The following is a 19452-nucleotide window of genomic DNA, read 5'->3' on the forward strand; positions in this document are numbered from 1 at the left end:
TTGTCACACTTAATGCAGATGGAGCTTGCCGAGTTCAAAGCTGGAAATACAAAATCCTCTGGTGAATAATTTTTAAAGCAAAGAATTAACCTGTGGTTCGTTTGTTTTGATCATCCTGATTTCAAAATCTGGTGTTAGCTTAAGTGAGCATGCCTGAACTACGAATCTACAGAGATGGATGAAACATGCTCAATCAGATACAGTCTTTTAGTCCAGTCCATTTAATGGAGCCTGGAAAACTCCCCAGGGAAAAAGAGGAAGGGCAGCAAACATTGAGTGAACACCTACTGTGTGCTGGTTCCTACCTCAGGTTATTAGACACTCATTATCTTGTTTAATTTTCACGATAGCTGAGGCTTAGAACAATGCAGTAATTTGGCCACAATTGTAGAACTAGTAACAGCTGCCATTTGAGCCCAGGCTCATCTGACTGCAAAGCCCAGGCCTTGCCGCCGACACACATTGGTCCCTCTGTCCCATGAGTTCAGAATAACAGCCCGACACTGGCAGGAGGATCAGCTCCACCCTGTTGCCAGTCCTGCCTTCTTGGTGATCAGACAGGAGCCAGCTCTGCCTAGCTCCAAGTGAGAGTGGAGTCAGGGGTCTCGGGCTTTGTTTAAACCGTGCTCTCGCTGTCTTCCAACCCATTCAGCCTCAGAAGACCAGCTTTTTAGGCGCATCTTGTTCAGCGAGGACAGCAACCGTTTTGATTCTCACTGCCTTTTAGCAGAGCCCAGCATCATCTGCAGCCCCTTTTGGCTAGATCCAAGTTCAAGAAAAAAAAAATCAGCAGCGAATGCTGGTGACCTTCCAACGAGGCTGACTCGGGTTCCTCGGTGGGTTCCTCCACTTGAGCCTTCTCTTATAAATTCCGCCTTAAGGACCCAAGGAAGGTCCTGTTCCTTCTCGCTGCCTCAGAGCCCTATACAATGGCAGTAGTAAGGCCGATTCATACACATTTTGAAACAAATTATTTTTATAATTGTAGTATGGAAGCCTTAGTACTCTAATGATAGTCCTTATGTAACATGATAATTAGAAGAAAGTAACATCGTAAAGGAGTAAGCAATCATGTAATTAGCAATGACCAACCATAAGAAATCAGAGGATAACTGGACTCTTTAGTTTATTCCTTTATTCAACAGAAGTATTCCTACCTTCAGCTGCTTCGTAATGCGGGGTCCTAGACTAGATCCTGTGCTTTGGCCAGGCCCTGGAGCCCTCAAGGAGCCTACAATACCATGATTTTGTTCTGAATTCTCGGCAGGCTTTCGGTGCACGACTCTGACGCACCAGTATAAGTTGTCGTTCTTTGTGTCCACAGATTTTGAACCATATAAATTCATTAACTGCGAATTTCAAAACTGCACCTTTTTGCACAACAAGACAGGATGCTACGTTACCTTTGAAGATGACTATGGTGCCTACTGGATTTATTTTGTCAACTTCCTGGGGACATTGGCAGTGTTGCCAGGGAACATCGTGTCTGCTCTCCTAATGGACAGAATCGGGCGCTTAACGATGCTAGGTATGTGCTTGGTTTCATGTAAAATACAAGAGCTGCCCTTGCAGTCTAGAGGGAGCCTGTCTCCTGCTATACTCCCTACTCCCCTAGGATTTGCATCCCACAGAGATGAGGAGAAATCCCTTAAGACCTTTCATTAGGACTAAATTTTAGTAAAATATGTCTAATTACATCTCATTTGAACAGCTTCTGTGCATTAACAGACTGAAAAACTAATTATGTGTGACTAATGTCTCTTTTTCTACTTACATAGCTGAGTGATTGATGATGTGTATTTCATGCTCGCTGTGTTCAGAAGGTAGTTAGAGACGCAAACCTTATATACAAGTAAACACACTTGTACCTGAGCTTTATGAACCCAGGCTGTGGCTTCCTCTTGGGATTCAGTTTTGCTGTGAGATCTCAAAGACCCCGAGGGTCTTTGCCCTACTAAGATGACAGGAAACGTCCCAGCCGTGTCTGCTTCGTTGGCAGGTGGCTCTATGGTGCTTTCGGGGATCAGCTGTTTCTTCCTTTGGTTTGGCACCAGCGAATCCATGATGATAGGCATGCTGTGTCTGTACAATGGGTTGACCATCTCGGCCTGGAACTCTCTTGATGTGGTCACTGTGGAGCTGTACCCTACAGATCGGAGGTATGTGGAAATGGGCCTCCAGCAAGAGGTTCTCTGAGCCCCACAGGACCACTGAAAAGTCAGAGCAAACAAGCCAAACTGTCATTTCCCCCAAAAAGCAAAAATCCAAAAGAAAAAATTCTGGCTTATGAAGTTGTAGGCTCTACTCATATCTTCCATTTATTCTTTATTTTTTAATGAGGCAAAACATTATTTCTTCCTCATTGACTATTACACGTAGTATCATAAAAACGTTATTACTTTGAAAGCAGTTTGTAGATTAGTTTCTCAATTTGAAAACATTCCTGGGGATGCATGATGATTGCTGAGAAGGGACAATCATAAGTTAAATGCTAAATAATTACAATGGAAATTGTTCCCAATTTTTATAGCTAGACTATATTTACAGCTAGATATTTTTATAGCAGTGTATACATGTATTATGTAGTTAAATATATAGTCAATATTAGTATTAAACATATATACTAAATATTATAATTATATTTAACTATCATGTGGTATGGGAAAATCAGGTTTGCCCAGGAACTATGAAGGCTTTTCAGTATACGTGTGGATATTTATATTTAATTTGTTAGACAAGGTAAGGCACTGAAGTTCTTTTTTTACCTGACTTTTTCTGAGGTATAGTTGAAGTACAATATTATATGTTTCAAATGTACAACATAATGATTTACAATTTTTAAAGGTTATGCTCCATTTATAGTTATCATAAGATATTGGCTATATTCCATGTGTTATACGATATGTCCTTGTAGCTTATTTATTTTATACATCTACTCATCTCTTTTAAAAAGAAAATGTAGGGGACTATAGTTGCTAGCTGGAGTTACTAGGGCAATGAAACCAGTGAAGGAATTTAATTGTGTCCATGACTTAGCTTGCTGGCTAACAGTATGAGGAAGCAGTAATGAAACAGGGAGGGATAGGCTGTAAGAGCCTCTCCAGGGGCTTCCCTGGTGGCGCAGTGGCTAAGAATCAGCCTGCCAATGCAGGGGACATGAGTTCGAGCCCTGGTCCGGGAAGATCCCACGTGCTGTGGAACAGCTAAGCCCGTGCGCCATAGCTATTGAGCCTGCGCTCTAGAGCCCGCGAGCCACAACTACTGAGCCTGTGTGCCACAACTACTGAAGCCCACGCGCCTAGAGCCCGTGCTCTGCAACAAGAGTAGCCGCCGCAATAAGAAGCCCGTGCAATGCAACGAAGAGTAGCCCCCGCTCACCGCAACTAGAGAAAGCCCAAGCGCAGCAACAAAAACCCAACACAGCCAAAAATAAATAAAATAAATAAATTTAAAATAAAATAATGTATGCAAAACAATAAATGTTTTAAATAATAATAATAATAATGCTTAAAAAAAAAAAAAAAGGAGCCTCTCCGGGCCCCTTATCAGTCCTGAGAGGGTTCTTACCTTACATTTGCAAGTATCTACGTGAGCTCTGCATTAAGGCACCACAAAGAGGTCTCTGGAGCATATCTCTTGACCTTCCTGGTCTGTTGAAGGAAAGCCCAACACATTTCCAGTGAGCAAAAAAAGAGCTATTGGAAGAAAATTATGCATCTGTTCCCAAAATGGAGACACAGAGACTTTGCACCTCATATCATAAAAGGGGCTAGAAGGTAGGGCTTTGGGGGTGGAGCTTCAGCAGCTGATTCATGAAAAGAATAGAAGCCTGTTTTGCCATTTGACATGAGTGAAGACGAATGGCCTTTGCCTTCTCTCATTTCGCGTATACTCCGTCACCATGGAGGCCCTCTTTGCTAGAGGATGGAGTCAGCATTCTCTGGACTTTGAGATGGAGGAGGGTTTTTTCTACGACAATGCAGAGACATTTGGGATATCAATTTTCAACTGATCCTGAGTCCTCCTTTTGTTTATTGGCCCCATGGGTACATTCTCTGCATACCCAGACTCTCTAACTTATATTTCTTCTCCATGAACATCTATTACTGAGCTTACAGGAACCCTGTAGGTACTCCAGTATCCATCTCCCTGCTGAGTATCTGGAACTCTTATGGATGTCTGCTTATCAGATATTCTAATTAGTAACCTGACTTACGCTCTGAAAGGAACATACAACCCACAACTGGCATCTCCTCCCTTCTTTCAACAAACGTTAGTTCTCTTCTGTGGGCAAGCTCCTGGGATGGGTGTCGCGGGACTAGGATGCTGCCAAAACAAGATTAAGACTCTGCAGCTTGCCTGCCTTCTCATCCTGCAAACTGGGCCCAGGTGTGGACTAAACTAGACGTTTAAAAAAGCCCCTCACTGTTAGAGCAAGGCTATGTCACAGCCTGTAACCTTTTTATTTTACATTGTAAAAGCTTGATACTATTTGAGATGAATCAGCTGCTTATCCCTCTGCCACAGGAATGGAAGAATGAGTATTCTCCTGTGGCAAAAACCTGGCTTAAAAACAAAACGCCACAAATCAGGTGGGTCTGTCCATGAGAAACATGGACCTGCTGTGTTTCTGTCGTCGGAAAGGTTAAACATCAAGCAAGATTAAAACAGAAATTGCCCTGTGTATTAGCTCAGATCCTCTGAGAAGCAGAGGACAAGATGGGATTAAACATGCACGGATTTTTGTTAGAGGAAATGTGGGTTATGAGAGAAAATGGGGAGGGAGGTACAGTCTGGCTGCAGTGCAAGCCTGAGCCCCATGGAGGAGGAAGGAAGGAAGGCCAGCTGGGTAGAAGTGTCCCAGACCACCAGCAAGCAGTCTCAGGAAGGCTTGGCATGGCTGTGACAAAGTCAGCTTCAGAGGAGTCCCACCTGTCGCAGGCACCAGCCTGCCGTAGTATCCCTCTTACGTTCAGTTTGCTGCTGCTGGAGCAGCAAAGCATGGGGATGTGTTTCAGAGCATGGCAGCTGGGCCAGGACTCAGAATTGGCAAGGTGCATCCTCACTTTAGCCACGCTGTTGCTAGCAGATGTTCTCCAGCACTCAAGCTGATGTTACCAGATAACGTACAGGAAGTCACTTCCTTAAGTGATGGAGAGAGAACTGCCAGAGCGGCATCACTAGGGCCATGGTCATGTAGCTAGCACCACCTACTCTGTTTCGGGCTAAAGCCTTCTGTGTCATCTCTGCTGCTTTCCTCTGGGTCACATAGGAGGGCTCCCCTGATCTCTGGCTCAGCTGTTAGAAGAAAACCCCAACTGTTTTTGTGTGTAGGTACCCTATGGCCTCTTCTCCCCGTGGAAGCAGAATAGAATACATCCTGACAAGAATGTTGGTTATAGGGTGTGATTTTTTCATACTAGGAACTTTAGCCCTGCCAACTCCTTGCCCAGTTTCTAGAATCTATCCTTAATGGTCACTTACTAGGACACTCTGATTCCAGGCCCCAAACTAAAAAAGTAGCCTCTTGAGCTATTCAACAGCCAACGCCTATCAAAATCCCAGTGAAAATGATTATATTGGGGGGACATAACTTACCATATAATCTAAATGCTATGAAAGTTATAACACTTGAAAGCCACATTTGTCAACCACAGTGCGGACTTGACCTTTAATGTTATACTCTTGGCTTGCATTTACTGTGAAAGCACGAGTGAGGACAGGACGTTTCCCATCAGAGTGCACCTTTCCTCTCTGTAGAGCCCACCACCTGATCTGCAGCGAGTTCCAGGACCTGCTCTGGGGAGCTGCTTTGTCTCTTCACTTCATATGATAAAAATTAGTAGTTCCTCACATTTGCTTCCCTGCTGTGAGGTCAAGAGGCAGAGTGCCTATGTCGGTGTTACATCTCCATGGTCCAGGTATTTGCTTTGCTTCTCCTCATCCTGGTTTGCACTCTTGCATTCCTATTTTATTAATTTTGTCTTTTTTTTTGCGGTACACGGGCCTCTCACTGTCGTGGCCTCTCCCGTTGTGGAGCACAGGCTCCGGACGCGCAGGCTCAGCGGCCATGGCTCACAGGCCCAGCCGCTCCGTGGCATGTGGGATCTTCCCGGACTGGGGCACGAACCCGTGTCCCCTGCATCGGCAGGTGGACTCTCAACCACTGCGCCACCAGGGAAGCCCTAATTTTGTCTTTTATAAGCTACCCTAAATCGTTTCATAAAGAGGCAGGAAAATTTGAAATTAAAATTGTATGTACTTATTGAGCAGCACTTTTCTGTGCCTGAAAAATGAAGCAGGACAGCCACTGCTAACACTTTTTGTAAGGAAAAGCTCGGGTTTTTTTTCCTCCACGCTCAATTCTTGACTTTTGGCCACCAAATATGGAGGGTTTTTTTCCCCATACCAAGCAATTCTCTAATTCCCAGTAGACACCAGCTGGATGTTCTAAAATTTCACTCAGTTCTGACACGATCTACCTGGAGACAGCATCAGATCCCACAGGTTAAGGACTCACTTCCCACAAGAGTGCCCCCCTTCAGACACCAAACACAAGTCAGGTTATCACCTGTACATCTGACCAACCGGCTGTACATTGGAGTTCTCTCTACCCCCTCCTTGGGTTTGATCACTTGCCAGAATGGCTCACAGAACTCAGGGAAACATTTCCTTGTGTTTACCGATTTATTATAAGAGGTTACAACTCAGGAACAGCCAGACAGAAGAGATGCATACATAGGGCAAGGTAACGGAAGAAGGAGCACAGAGCTTTGTGCCCCATCCACGTATGCCACCCTCCTGGTACTTCCGTGCAGTCACCAACCTGGAAGTTCATCAAATCTTGTTGTTCGAAAGTTTTTATAGAACTTAATCTCCAGCGCTGTTCCCCCCATTCCCAGTGCCAACCTCTAATCGCTTGCTCTTTCTGGTAATGATGCCGAAACTCGGCCTCTGTGCACCAGTGCCAAGTTGAATCTCAGAGAGAGTTTTGGGTGAAGTAGCAAAGAATAGCTTTATTGCTTTGCCAGGCAAAGGGGGACACAGTGGGCTCGTGCCCTCAAAACTGTGTGTCCCAACCCAGGAGGATCTGGTGAGTTCCACAGCAATGGTTCAAGGGTGGGGTTGCTGATAAAGATCAGGGTGCGCAAAGGCCTGCGTTCCTTTGATCTGGCCTAAGGTGGTCTCCTGATGAGATTCTGGGGTTATCTCAGATTAACTGGGGTTATGAGATTTAAGGTTATCAAACTGTGACCTCCTCTCTGGAATGAAGAATGCTTCATCAAATAGTTTCACATCTTCCATTTGTTGGGGGTTTTAGTTCTGCAGAAGGGCTCAAAGATATTGTTATGTGTCTCCCTTGAGGTGGAACCAGGACCCTGCCCCAAGGCTTCACTCTTGTTTCCTGGCTGCTCCTCCCTAGTCTCAGCATCCCCTCCCTTCCCTGACTAGCAACTGTTTGAATCTGCCCTTTGGGATTTAGGGAGGCCTCATGGTGGCTGGAGGCTGTTCCCTACAAACAAAGAAAGGCTTCCATCCCAGAAGCCCCACAGGGTCCTGTTTGGTTTCATTTACAGATCACCACAACAGATATAATAGTAATGGAAACATTTGAAATATTGTGAGAATTACCAAAATGTGACAGAGAGACAGGGAGTGAGCAAATACTGTTGGGAAAATGATGCTGATAGACGTGCTAGACCCGGGGTTGCCACAAATGGTCAATTTGTAAAAAACACAATATCTTCCAAGTATAATAAAACGAAGTGCAATGAAATGAGGTATGCCTGCACATAGGGTGAGGTCCAGAAGACTCCCAAGTACAGGAGCCTGTGTCATCCTGGAGTTGGGGTGTACACCACCCTGCTGGCATGTGGATGCGTTCACCAATCGGGAAGCTCTCCAGATTTATGGAGGTTTCATTATGTAGACGTGATTGATTAAATCATTGGCCGCTGCTGATTGAACTCAGTCTCCAGCCTCTCTCCCCTCCCTGAGGTGAGGGTGGGATAGGCTGAAAGTTCCAACCCTCTAATCACATGGTTAGTTTTTCTGGAGACCAGCCCCCATCTAGAAACCATCTAGGAGCCCCTCAAGTTCAAGAAGTTGAATGAATCCCAAACATGATAAGCCAAAGAAATCCACACCAAGACAAAGAAAAAAATCTTGAAAGCCACCAGAGGCAACACTTCACCTATAGGGAAAAAACCAGAGGCAACACTTCACCTATAGGAAAAAAAAAAAAGTTAGATTGCTAGATTCCCCCCGCTCTAAAAATGTTGCACCTGTTTTTAGAATTGCAATGGTGATATGTAATTTTCTTTTATTATGCAGAAAAGCCAAGATTTTAAAGACTGATAAAAACTCAGTGTTAACTGGAGTGGGTGAGGATGAAATTACTGCTCAGAGACTGTTGTGGGAATTCTAAAAACAGGTGCAGCATTTTTAGAGGGGGAAATATAGCAATCTGTTTTTTCCTATAGGTGAAGTGTTCCTTCTGGCTGCTCTCAAGACTTTTTTCTTTGTCTTGGTGTGGATTTCTTTGGGTTATCACATTTGGGATTCACTCAGCTTCTCGAATCTGTAGGTTTGTATCTCTTGCCAAATTTGTGAGCCATTATTTCAAATTTCAACCATTATTTATTTGAATACTTTCTCTTTTCCTGCTTGGACTCCAGTGATATAAGTATTAGGTCTTTTGTTAGAGTCCCACAGGTCCCTGATGCTCTGTTAACTTTTTTTTTTTAGTCTATGTTCTCTTTGTTTTTCAGATTGGATGGTGTCTATTGTTCTGTCTTCAATTTACTGATTCTTTTCACTCTCTGCTTCATTCTGCCGTTGAGCCCAATCACTAAGCTTTTTATTTTGGCTATTGGATTTTTCAGTTCTAAAATTTCTATTTGGTTCTTCTTTATGTCTTTTATTTCTTTGCTGAGGCTTTCTATTTTTTCATGATGTGTTCTGTATTTCTGTGTGTTCAAGAGTTTCAAGGGTGTTCATAATTGCTCATTGAAGCATTATTATAATGACAGCTTTAAAAGCTTTATCAGATAATGTTAACATCTCTGTCATGTCAATGTTGGCATCTCAATTGTTTTTTTCTTATTCTGTTTGAGCTCTTCCTGGTTATTTGGATGATAAGTGATATTCAGTTGAAAGCAGTCATTTTCATATTATGTTCTGAGACTTCTGATCTTATTTAAGCCTTTGGTTTTGGTTGGCCTTCTCAGACATCTCTCTGGGAGGGGAAGGGGTGCACTACCCCATTATTGCCAGGTGGAGATAGATGTCCAGGTTACCATTCAGCCTCCATTGACAGCCAAGAAAGGGTGTCCTCATTCCTGCTGCACAGCGGTGGGAGTCCAGGCTCCCCTCAAGATAACCAATACCATGGAGGGACAAACTCATTACCGGCCAGCATGGATGAAAATCCCAGCTTCCTACTTAGCCTTCCCTGACACCACCCCAATGGTGATGTTGAGGCCCCTCATTACAGGTTCACGGGGATGGAAGTCTAGGTTCTCCACTCGGCCTTTGCTGGTGTGGCTGGCAGTTGGGTTGCACTTTTTTCCAGTATTTGGTTGGAGAAGCGAGGTTGTTGTCTAAACGTTTTCTGTCTTGCTAGGCTGCCTCTATCCTGGTCCTTTGGGTAGAGAGAGCGGGCTCTGGTTTGGGTGTTATTGAAATCTGTACCTGTTGGTATTTCCTTTTGCCAGCTTCGTCAGTTGCAAGTCTCAGATGTATGAGGCAAAAAGAAAATTCAGGAAGCCACCATGCCCCAGGTCCCCAGCTGCTCTGCCTTTTTTTTTATCTTCCAGAGTCTTCTTAGGTTTGTTTTATAACGTCCAGGACTTTTAGCTGTATTTAGTAGGAAGAATAAGAAAAGTATGTCTACTCCATCTCAATATGACTTTTAATATTGTCCATTTATTTACACAACAACTTTTTTTGGAGTGCCTGTGATACAACCATGAATAAGCCATTTGTAGTCATTACTTTGTGGTCATTACTTTCATGGAGCTTAAGGACAAGTGAACATCAGGCAGAACATAGTGTGGTCAGGGTTATTGTGGGGAAAGGACATGGTGTTCTGAAAGCAGAAGAAAGGGTTCCTTAGAAGGAGTGATATCTGAGCTGAGACTTGAAGGAACATATATACAACCATTCTGTTTTTCACTTTCAATGCAGCATTCAGTAAATTACATGAGATATTTAACACTTTATTATGAAATAGGCTTTGCGTTAGATGATTTTGTTCAACCGCAGGCTAATGTATGTGTTCTGAGCACATTTAAGGGACGCTAGGCTAAGCTATGATGTTCGGTAGGGTTATTAAATGCATTTCTGACTTATGATACATTCAACTTATGATGGGTTTGGAGGGATACAACTCATAGTAAGTCAAGGAAGATCTCTAGAGGCAGCACATGCTCTGGTTCATTTTGGTTCTGAGTTCCAGCCTGCGTGTCCTTCTGCATCCAGGCAGTGACTTCCTGCTGGGAGCTCCCCGGCTCACACTTCCTATCTCCATATGGCCCAGAGCCATTCTTACCCCTCCTCCATGGAGCTCAGGGCAAGGAGCTCCCACCTTGTAAGTGATGAAACCGAGGCTGTCCCCACTGGCCACCAACTCTGCACAGAATCCCTCAGCCCAGCACGCCTGTCTCACGGGGATTCTTCTAGCAACCTGCTCCTGGCTTTCTCTGGCCACTGGCCTCCTTCTTCCTCCCCTCCACTTACACATGCCCAGTTTCAGATATGACCTCAGAAAGGATGAGAAAATAAACCCCTGATTGTTCCCACCTGCTGTTCCCTGCTCATCCTGGACAGCTGCTGCTGTCACCCAGTGCTCTGGGTTGGTCCTCTTCCTTGATGAGCTAAAATTAAAACATCTGCCCAGAATTAACCACCCTAATCTCCTCCCCTTAGGGCTGTGTTTGTTTAGACAGAGAAGTTCCCCATTCCTTCCAGGAGCTCAGACCTGAAGTTCTTTAATCCTGGATCTCTTACCGGCCAGCTGTGTGACCTCAGGAAGACCACTCGGCGTAACTGTGCCTCAGTCGTTTGAGATATAAAATGAGATTCTACGTCTGTGCCCATGAAGATAAAGACCTCACTTATTGTTTAAAGATTTGGAGATGAAGGAATCTTTGATTCAGTCATCTTTTCTAACCAACCTACACTCCATTTCCCTTTGCCCGGCTTTCTTTTCTTTAGAGCCCGTATCATTATATATGTTTATATTTTATGTGACCTGAGTCACTTTGGCCATTCAGCAAATGTCAGATCATTTTTATCTCTGGAAGTTAGAAGTGGAAAGTGGGGGGGGGCAGTATATGGCCCTTCACACACCACCTCACCCCCAGGGGATGTATTAAATGGCAGCAAATCCTACCAAATGTGCAAATGGTCACAAAAACAGTCCTACAGCCCATTCTTGACTCCAGGGAAGTCCATCTCTCTGCCCTTGCCTGAAAGGGCCATGGACATGACATGCTGACAGCAGGACCACCAGACTTGGGGCTGGTCAGGCAGCAGAGTATGCCTGTAAGTGTCAGAGTCCAGGACCAGTGGGCTCTAGAGTCTGGAATCTGGACCAAGGGTACCATTTCACCAGGTTGCGGGGCTTGGAGGATGCTTGTCCATCCATCGTGCTAAGGGCAGAACATTCTAGTCAACTGCATATCAAGCACTCGTATCACCAGTGAAAACTGATCTCCGTGTTCATTAACAAACCTTCTCATGTAGATTTCTAAAATGATAGTTAAAGCCCTAAGTAATCACCTCTGGCCTGTTAATTCCTGATTAACATGTTTTAAATTCTATGGGTATAGAGACAACTTATCTTTATACTGATGTACTTTTAAAGCAAATTACCTCCCAGACCATATGATGATAGGACGTTAGGGTATACATTTGTCTACTGTCTGTCACCTACTAGAATGTGAGCTCCAAAGATAGAAAGATGGAAAAAAAGATGCTTTTTACAATCCAGCTGGTTATGGGTGATAGTCCTCCTCCCTGTGTGGGGTCTGGCTCCCTACTCTCCAACGTAAGCTAGTTGGACCAGTTGTGAGTGAGGGAGCATTCCTGTTCAGTTCTCCCCGGCTGCCCTTCTGTGTCCCTCTTCCACTTTGTCCATCCATGGCCTGTGTCCTCCAGAGCCTGCAACTGTCAGCTCCCCCTTCCCCAGTCAGCACTGCCTGTTGGAAACATCTTCTTCCTCTCCTCCTGCTTCTCCATCAGCAATGTGGAGGAAACCTGAATTCAGGTATGGACGCTACCAGAAAGCAGCTGGGTAACTTTAGATTAGTCCTTGAACCTTTCTGGAGCTTGGTGTTCTCATCTGAGAAATGAATGGGTGAGTCAGGCACAGTGCCGAGTATTCAGATTATCTCATTTAACCTTATTTAATCCTCTCTCCAACCCTACAAGGGTAGGTAGTTTTATTCCATTTTCAGGTGAGGAAAAGGAGCCACAGAGGGGGGAAAGTAACTTGCCCTGGATCCCTTAGCATCAAACCCATATGTAATGACCCTTCGGTGCAGCTCCCAGCACGGGCATACCTAGTCTGTGACATATAGAACCGTCCCAGTAGGTCTGGGGTGGGCCTCTGGGAATCAGTTTCTAAGAAGCTCACACAGTGTTTGGGATATACAACCGTGTCCATCAACCATGGCCTTAGACGAACTCCAGGTTGCCTCCCAGGGCTCACTTTCATTCTGTCATCATTTACCCTGGCCCAGGGACTCACTTCCTAGCGAGGTTTATCAGATAAGTGACAAGACACAAAGGCTTCCATTTTGACCTGAATATATTTGCATTTCAACAGGAACAAGCAATAGGATGACCCTTGTTGGTTGTGGGGAGGGAGGGAGTTGGAAGCCCACTTTGGACCCAGGGATTCCTATGGGCTCAAAACTGCAAGTAAGTCCTCCACTTGTTTGTGAGTAAGAAAAGCCCTGCTTGCAGGATGCCATCTTCCCAAATTAAGGAGGACACACACAGACCACACACCTATACTCACTGCTTAGATGAGACAAATTTTCTCTTCCTTTGAAGATCAGAAAGCAATTGAATTCAGTCTGTCCTGGTTTCAGAATGTGAAACTAGGGGTTTTTCCTCCACGAAAGCAAGATAATAGTCTGGCATCAATAAATAAACATGGACCAACTAATGTCCACTAAAATGCTCATTACATTTAGGATTAGCAGATATAAACTACTATATATAAAATAGATAAACAACAAGGTCCTACTCTATAGCACACGGAGCTGTACTCAATATACTGTAATGAACCATAATGGAAAAGAATATGAAAAACAGGCTTCGCTTGTAGCGTAGTGGTTAAGAATCCACCTGCCAATTCAGGGGACACGGGTTCGATCCCTGGTCCGGGAAGATCCCACATGCCACGGAGCAACTAAGCCCATGCACCACAATTACTGAGCCCTGCAATGAGAAGCCCGCGCACCACAATGAAGATCCAATGCAGCCATAAATAAATAAATAAATAAGAATATGTATATATATGTATAACTGAATCACTTTGCTATATACCAGAAACTAGCACAACATTGTAAATCAACTATACTTCAGTTTTCTTAAAAAATGCCCATTACTTATCGTATATTAACACATATATGTGGAACCTAGAAAAATGGTACAGATGAACCAGTTTGCAGGGCAGAAATTGAGACACAGATGTAGAGAACAAACGTATGGACACCAAGGGAGGAAAGTGGCGGGGGGTTGGTGGTGGGATGAATTGGGAGATTGGGATTGACATATATACACTAATATGTATAAAGTAGATAACTAATAAGAACCTGCTGTATGAAAAAATAAATAAAATAAAATTCAAAAAAAAAGATATAGAGATTTGAATAGTAAAATTAACAATGTTGATTTAAAAAACTACCCATTACAGAAATATACTTCCAATGTATTTTGAAGGTATCAGAAAATTCCTTAGTTCATTTCACAAGTATCCTATTCATCCCTGTGCCAGCCCTGAAGCAAGTTGAAATGAGTGAATGTGAAAGGCTACACAGGCCCACCCCAGAGATGTGGCCAGGATCTAAATAAGGCTAAACCCTGACAGGAGAGCCTTGCGGTTGGTACAAGCCAACCCTTAGGAGGGGAGCAGGAAGGAGGTCTGGTCCAGCAGGGAGAGTTTTCATGGCTGCCCAGAGTCCAACCAAGAGTTGGAAGAAAAGGAAATGAGGCAGGTTAGGTGAGAAACTGCCTCTAGTGAAAATGAGCTGTGCAAAGTTGAGTAAATAAGACAGCAGGCCCAGGGAGGGGAAAGAAAAGAGGTTGGGCGAAGCCTTTGGCGTTAATTCCTCTCCTGTGGGCCTCGGTGTTCCTGGTTGCCCTCGGTCTCCCCACACCATATCGTGAACATTTTCCCTTGGCTGTGTTGTACTGCGTGATATTCCCTAATGAACACATCCAAACAAAGGAGGTCCTATATATGAAGGTGTTCACGGCAATCTCATTCATGTTCCTCCAAATGTAGAAAGCTCTAATTATCCAACGGTATGGTTACAGAAATAATGGTTATGTGCTAAATCATTTCGTTTTAAACAAAACGCAAACAAACAGCTTTGGGAATGCTTGGGGGGAAAGCAGAAAGCAAAGTTGTAGAAATCCTGTGATTTGCAAAAATATAGATATGATTGGAAGCACACTAAAGGAAATTCAGAACTGAAAACCGTTTGTTGGGGCTTCCCTGGTGGTGCAGTGGTTGAGAGTCCACCTGCCAATGCAGGGGACGCGGGTTTGTGCCCCGGTCCAGGAAGATCCCACATGCCGCGGAGCAGCTGGGCCCATGGGCCATGGCCGCTGAGCCTGCGCTCCGCAACAGGAGAGGCCACAACAGTGAGAGGCCCGCGTACCGCCAAAAAAAAAAAAAAAAACCATTTGTTGGAGGGCTGGAGCAGATGTTTTGCTTTTGTAATTGCATTTTGTATATAACAGTAAGTCGAAATCAATTCAAAAGTGTAGGTATTTCTGGGAGAATTGCAGAGTGCTCAGCCCTGGATACCCCTTAGACTCACACAGGGCTTCTAAAAAATACCAATGCCTTGACTCCCAGTAGAGCAGTAAAGTCAGAAGTTCTGGGAGCATGGCCCTAGGCATTGGTATGACCACATCACTGTGTTTTGAAAGCTCCATAAGTGATGTTTTGCGCACGGCTGGGTGAGGCTGTGGTTACACATGTCTGCACCGTAGTTCAACCAGGTTGCTATTCTAACCCCAAGTTGAGAACAGCTGCAGGAGGAAATGGGAAACTTGTTTGGGGACTGGAGGGAGGCAGGTCATTTGGCACTCAGGAAGGTTTTGGAGAAGATGTCTAAGGTACACCTGAGTGGGGTACCACGGAGGTACTTTAGAGAGATGTGAGGGTATTTTGAGAGCCAGAGAACACCTTTGTCCACATTCCATCCTCACCTGCAAGCTCTTCCTGTTCCTTCAAGACCAGTTCTATTCTCATCCATCCCCTCTGAGAAGCCTTTCTTCAACTGTCTCCACCCACAGCGGGAGGTCACTTCACATCCTCTATGCCCCTGTAGTAGCCTGTGGGTATCTTTATTAATGCACTTAGCATGTTGTGTTATCATGATCTCTCTGCACCTGTCTTAGTGTAAAAAGAGGCTTCATCTTATTAATTTTGGGGTCCCTGGTACCTAGTGCAGTGTTAGGCACATAATAGATGCTTAATGAATGACTGTTAATAAATAAATAAATGCATAGGAGATGTGTATTAGAACCATATTAAGAACCAATTTGCTCATTAGACAAATATTCAAGGGGTTTCTAGTGCTCTCAGCATTGTAGTCCAATTGCTCAGATGGATTCAGTGTTAAAATAGCTTTTTTAGATTAATCTGGGAAGCTAGCCATCATTTGTGTTATTGTTTCTATGAGAAAAATTAAATTCATTGTGTTTTAAATAGCCGACTCCCAGATGAATCTTTAGATCACATGTATTTCTGATTTTAGGACTGCCTGTACTTTCCAAAATGTCCCATGCTAAAGTAACTTCTGCCAATGACTTAACTGAGTTGTCTGGAAAAAGTTCATTTCCAGAGCTTAGACTAGACCAAAAGAATGCTCACACTTTACCCTTTAACAGGTAAATTCCATGAGCTGAGTCTGGATCTACACTCTACACAATTTCAGGCCTTTTCAAAATGTAACATTTAATTTTTTTTCCTAATTTCATCAGTCGATGGGTCAGCTATTTCAGCTAGTGTTTAAAACAATGGCTAACACCAGCATATGTACCATGTGCCAGGCGTCTAAGTGCTGTCATTATTCAGTGACCTTTTCGTCTTCCCAGGAGCCTCAAAAAACCTAGGGCTGACCCTGCATTGAAGTCAGAAAAACCAAATAAGAAAGAGGCTGGATGTGAAGGCAAAACTATCCTCACTATCCAGAATGGGGTCTCCTTTTCCTGGCCACCAATTTTTTTTTAATTTTTTATTTATTTTTTTTATTTTTGGCTGCATTGGGTCTTCGTTGCTGTACGTGGGCTTTCTCTAGTTGCAACGAGCAGGGGCTACTCTTTGTTGCAGTGTGCGGGCTTCTCATTGCGGTGGCTTCTCTTGTTGTGGAGCACAGGCTCTAGGCACACGGGCTTCAGTAGCTGTGGCGCGTGGGCTCAGTAGTTGTGGCTCGTGGGCTCTAGAGCACAGGCTCAGTAGTTGTGGTGCACGGGCTTAGTTGCTCCGCGGCATGTGGGATCTTCCTGGACCAGGGCTCGAACCCGTGTCCCGTGCATTAGCAGGTGGATTCTTAACCACTGCGCTACCAGGGAAGCCCTCCTGGCCACCAATTAAAGTATAAAACGATATAAATGCACTAGAACCCACTGCATTGTGAAGGCCCTGGAGAAGAAGCCACAGTGCAGCTGTGGTGAGGGTATGCTCTGGCGGCCCCATCCCCCATCAGCTGAGCCTAAGCACTGCAGCAAGCCTGCTGCCTGCACCAGCATCAGAGGGAGTTAATGGTGCAGGGAGAAGGAGCACCTTAATGGAATGGGGAACAGGGCTGCTGCAGTCACAGGGTACTGTTGGGAAAGGAATTTCCCTTTAAAAGATTTCAAGAAATAGGTTCAGCAAGAATTGAAAACAAAGGATTCTGGCTGGAGAGGTAGGGGAACAAGGGATGGAACTTGTAAAAAGACAACAGATTATTGCATTCTTCCTCTTCGCTGCTTGTTGGTTAAGAGAAGACACAGAACATCTTTGGTCTGGAAAAAAAATGCAGTAGCTTTTCCTACTGCTGGGAAGTCAGTTAAGTCCAATTGGGCTCTGCCAGCTCTGAGCTCGCCACCCTCCAAGGCCTTGATGAGGACAAAGGGACTTGTGCTTAGGATGTCTGCAGAAGTTCATAACCTTCCTTTAAATAAGAACAAGGGAATAAATGAACTAAAAGCTTGTTTACTGAGAAACAGATAACCCCAAGGGAGAACCACTTGGAGAATAATTTTTCTAATACAACTGTGTCTCCTGTGTGTAGAAAATCACACCCTCCAGCTTCAATTATTTGAAGAAATAATTTACTTATCCAAGGAAAGGACAGTCATGTTTTCTGGAATGCCCACAGTAATTTAAGGAGGCTATGTGCTTTGTAGCCACACCAGATTATTATCTGAAGAACTGCCTCTGCTTGATCAATGAAAACGGAGATTCTTAAGAAATTAGAATTTGATCGTATTTTTTAGCGGCTTCTGACACCAGATGTTCCTGATGCATCTCTCTTATTGCTGCTTGGAGATCTCAGGAAGTCGTCTATTCCTCTGTTATAGTTTCGGTAATGAAAGGAGATAACCGCCTGTATTTTTTACCCTGTTCTGAGTCGTACAAGAGGTTTATAGCTTGGCAAAATATGGTTATTTTAACCCAGATGTAAATTCCTCATGGCTCATTCTGAAGTTTTGTCATCAAGAGACTTCTTCATACAGAATGTTTCCCTTTCACTTATCAGCAACATACACGCTAGCCATTTTCCCCAGAACAATACAGCTTATCTCACTACCATGAGATGCATTGGGTAATTTATGACTCTAGAATCTAGAAACTAAAATGTAGTTTAAAAAAAGTGAAAGGAGCCGATCTGAAAAGGCTACATACTATATAATTTGAATTATATGACATTCTGGAAAAGGTGAAACTATGGAGATAGTAAAAGGATCTGTGGCTGCCAGGATTTTTAGGGCTGTGAAACTGTTATTCTGTACGATGCTATAATGGTGGATACATGTCATTATACATTTGTCAAAGCCCATAGAATACACAACACAGTGAACCCTAATGTAAACTATGGACTTTAGTTCACAGTAATATATTAATATTGGCTCGTCAATTGTAGCAAATGTACTAAGATGTTAATAATAGGGGTGGAAGGTGAGGGGCTATATGGAGATTCTCTCTTTTCTTCACTCAATTCTTTGGAGCCCAAAAACTGCTCAAAAAAAGTCTTTTAATTAAAAAAAAAAATAGTTTGGCCTCCTGGCCTCTCCATGGAGGTGGGGGTGGGGTAGATGATGATGTCATTCTGCTTAAGTCTTCTGTGGTACTCAGTGTGTAACCTCAAGCAATTTCATTTGAAAATAGTTATCAGTACATTAAATCTCCTTATCTTTCTGGTGGTTGTTGCTATTACTAGTCTCTTTCTTTAAAAACAAACCAAAAAGAAGAGGAAGAATACAAAATGAGCTTACCCTCTTCTCAAGAAGTTCCTGTTTTTCTCCGTCAGAGATTCTGTTACACCCCTTCCAAGATCCAAACAGTTGGCAACTTTGCAACACTGCAGAGGCCACTTACTCGACTTTCTAGGTGTCTCGGCCAGAAAAGAAAGGCAGTGCTTTTGCTGCCGTTTCTTAGGTCTGTTCTCACCAGCAAAATCAATGGCTCGGTTCCTACAGCACAGGAGGGGTGCTTATTCCTTTCTTATGGTATGGGAAGGGGAATGGCTGGATAATACCCACAGTAAATATCTACACATTGTAGAAAATATCACTAGGAATAGCATACGTCGTGAAGAGTAGTTGTTCTGACTGGCCAAAGGAAAACCTACAGTAAACAAATTTACAAATCAATCAAAGAAAGATGTGTACTAAGTACTGCATTTTACGGTATATAAAATGCATTTCCCTCTGGAGGGGGATAAAGGTATCCAACAGTTAACCCTGCATTCAATATGCCTTTATTACACACATATACCCGGTGACGGGCAAAAAATAGGGAGCCTGCATAAAGGCAGAGGAAATCCATATTACCTCATGATGTCAGCAATATCCGTACTCTTATGAACAAAATGAAATTTCTTGCCTAGAAAACCACAGTAAAATTACATTCAACACCCATAAAGATAGTAAAATTTTTCTTTTCCAAAGAATGTCTTAAGAAATGGGATGTGTCTTATTCATATACCACGTGCC

At 43.7% G+C, this 19452-nt stretch overlaps 1 protein-coding gene across 3 annotated transcripts in view; it reads left to right on the forward strand.

Moving 5' to 3' along the window:
• SV2C (synaptic vesicle glycoprotein 2C) overlaps nt 1-19452 on the forward strand; it is a 481273-nt gene that overhangs the window by 459070 nt on the left and 2751 nt on the right. For all 3 annotated transcript variants that reach the window (XM_079916961.1, XM_079916963.1, XM_079916962.1), the window contains 2 exons: nt 1325-1528; nt 2000-2159. In XM_079916961.1, the coding sequence (XP_079773087.1) occupies nt 1325-1528; nt 2000-2159 (364 nt within the window). The remainder of the gene's footprint in view (nt 1-1324; nt 1529-1999; nt 2160-19452) is intronic.

Source organism: Stenella coeruleoalba, assembly GCF_951394435.1.
Source record: "Stenella coeruleoalba genome assembly, chromosome: 3".
Classification (NCBI taxonomy): Eukaryota; Metazoa; Chordata; class Mammalia; order Artiodactyla; family Delphinidae; genus Stenella; species Stenella coeruleoalba.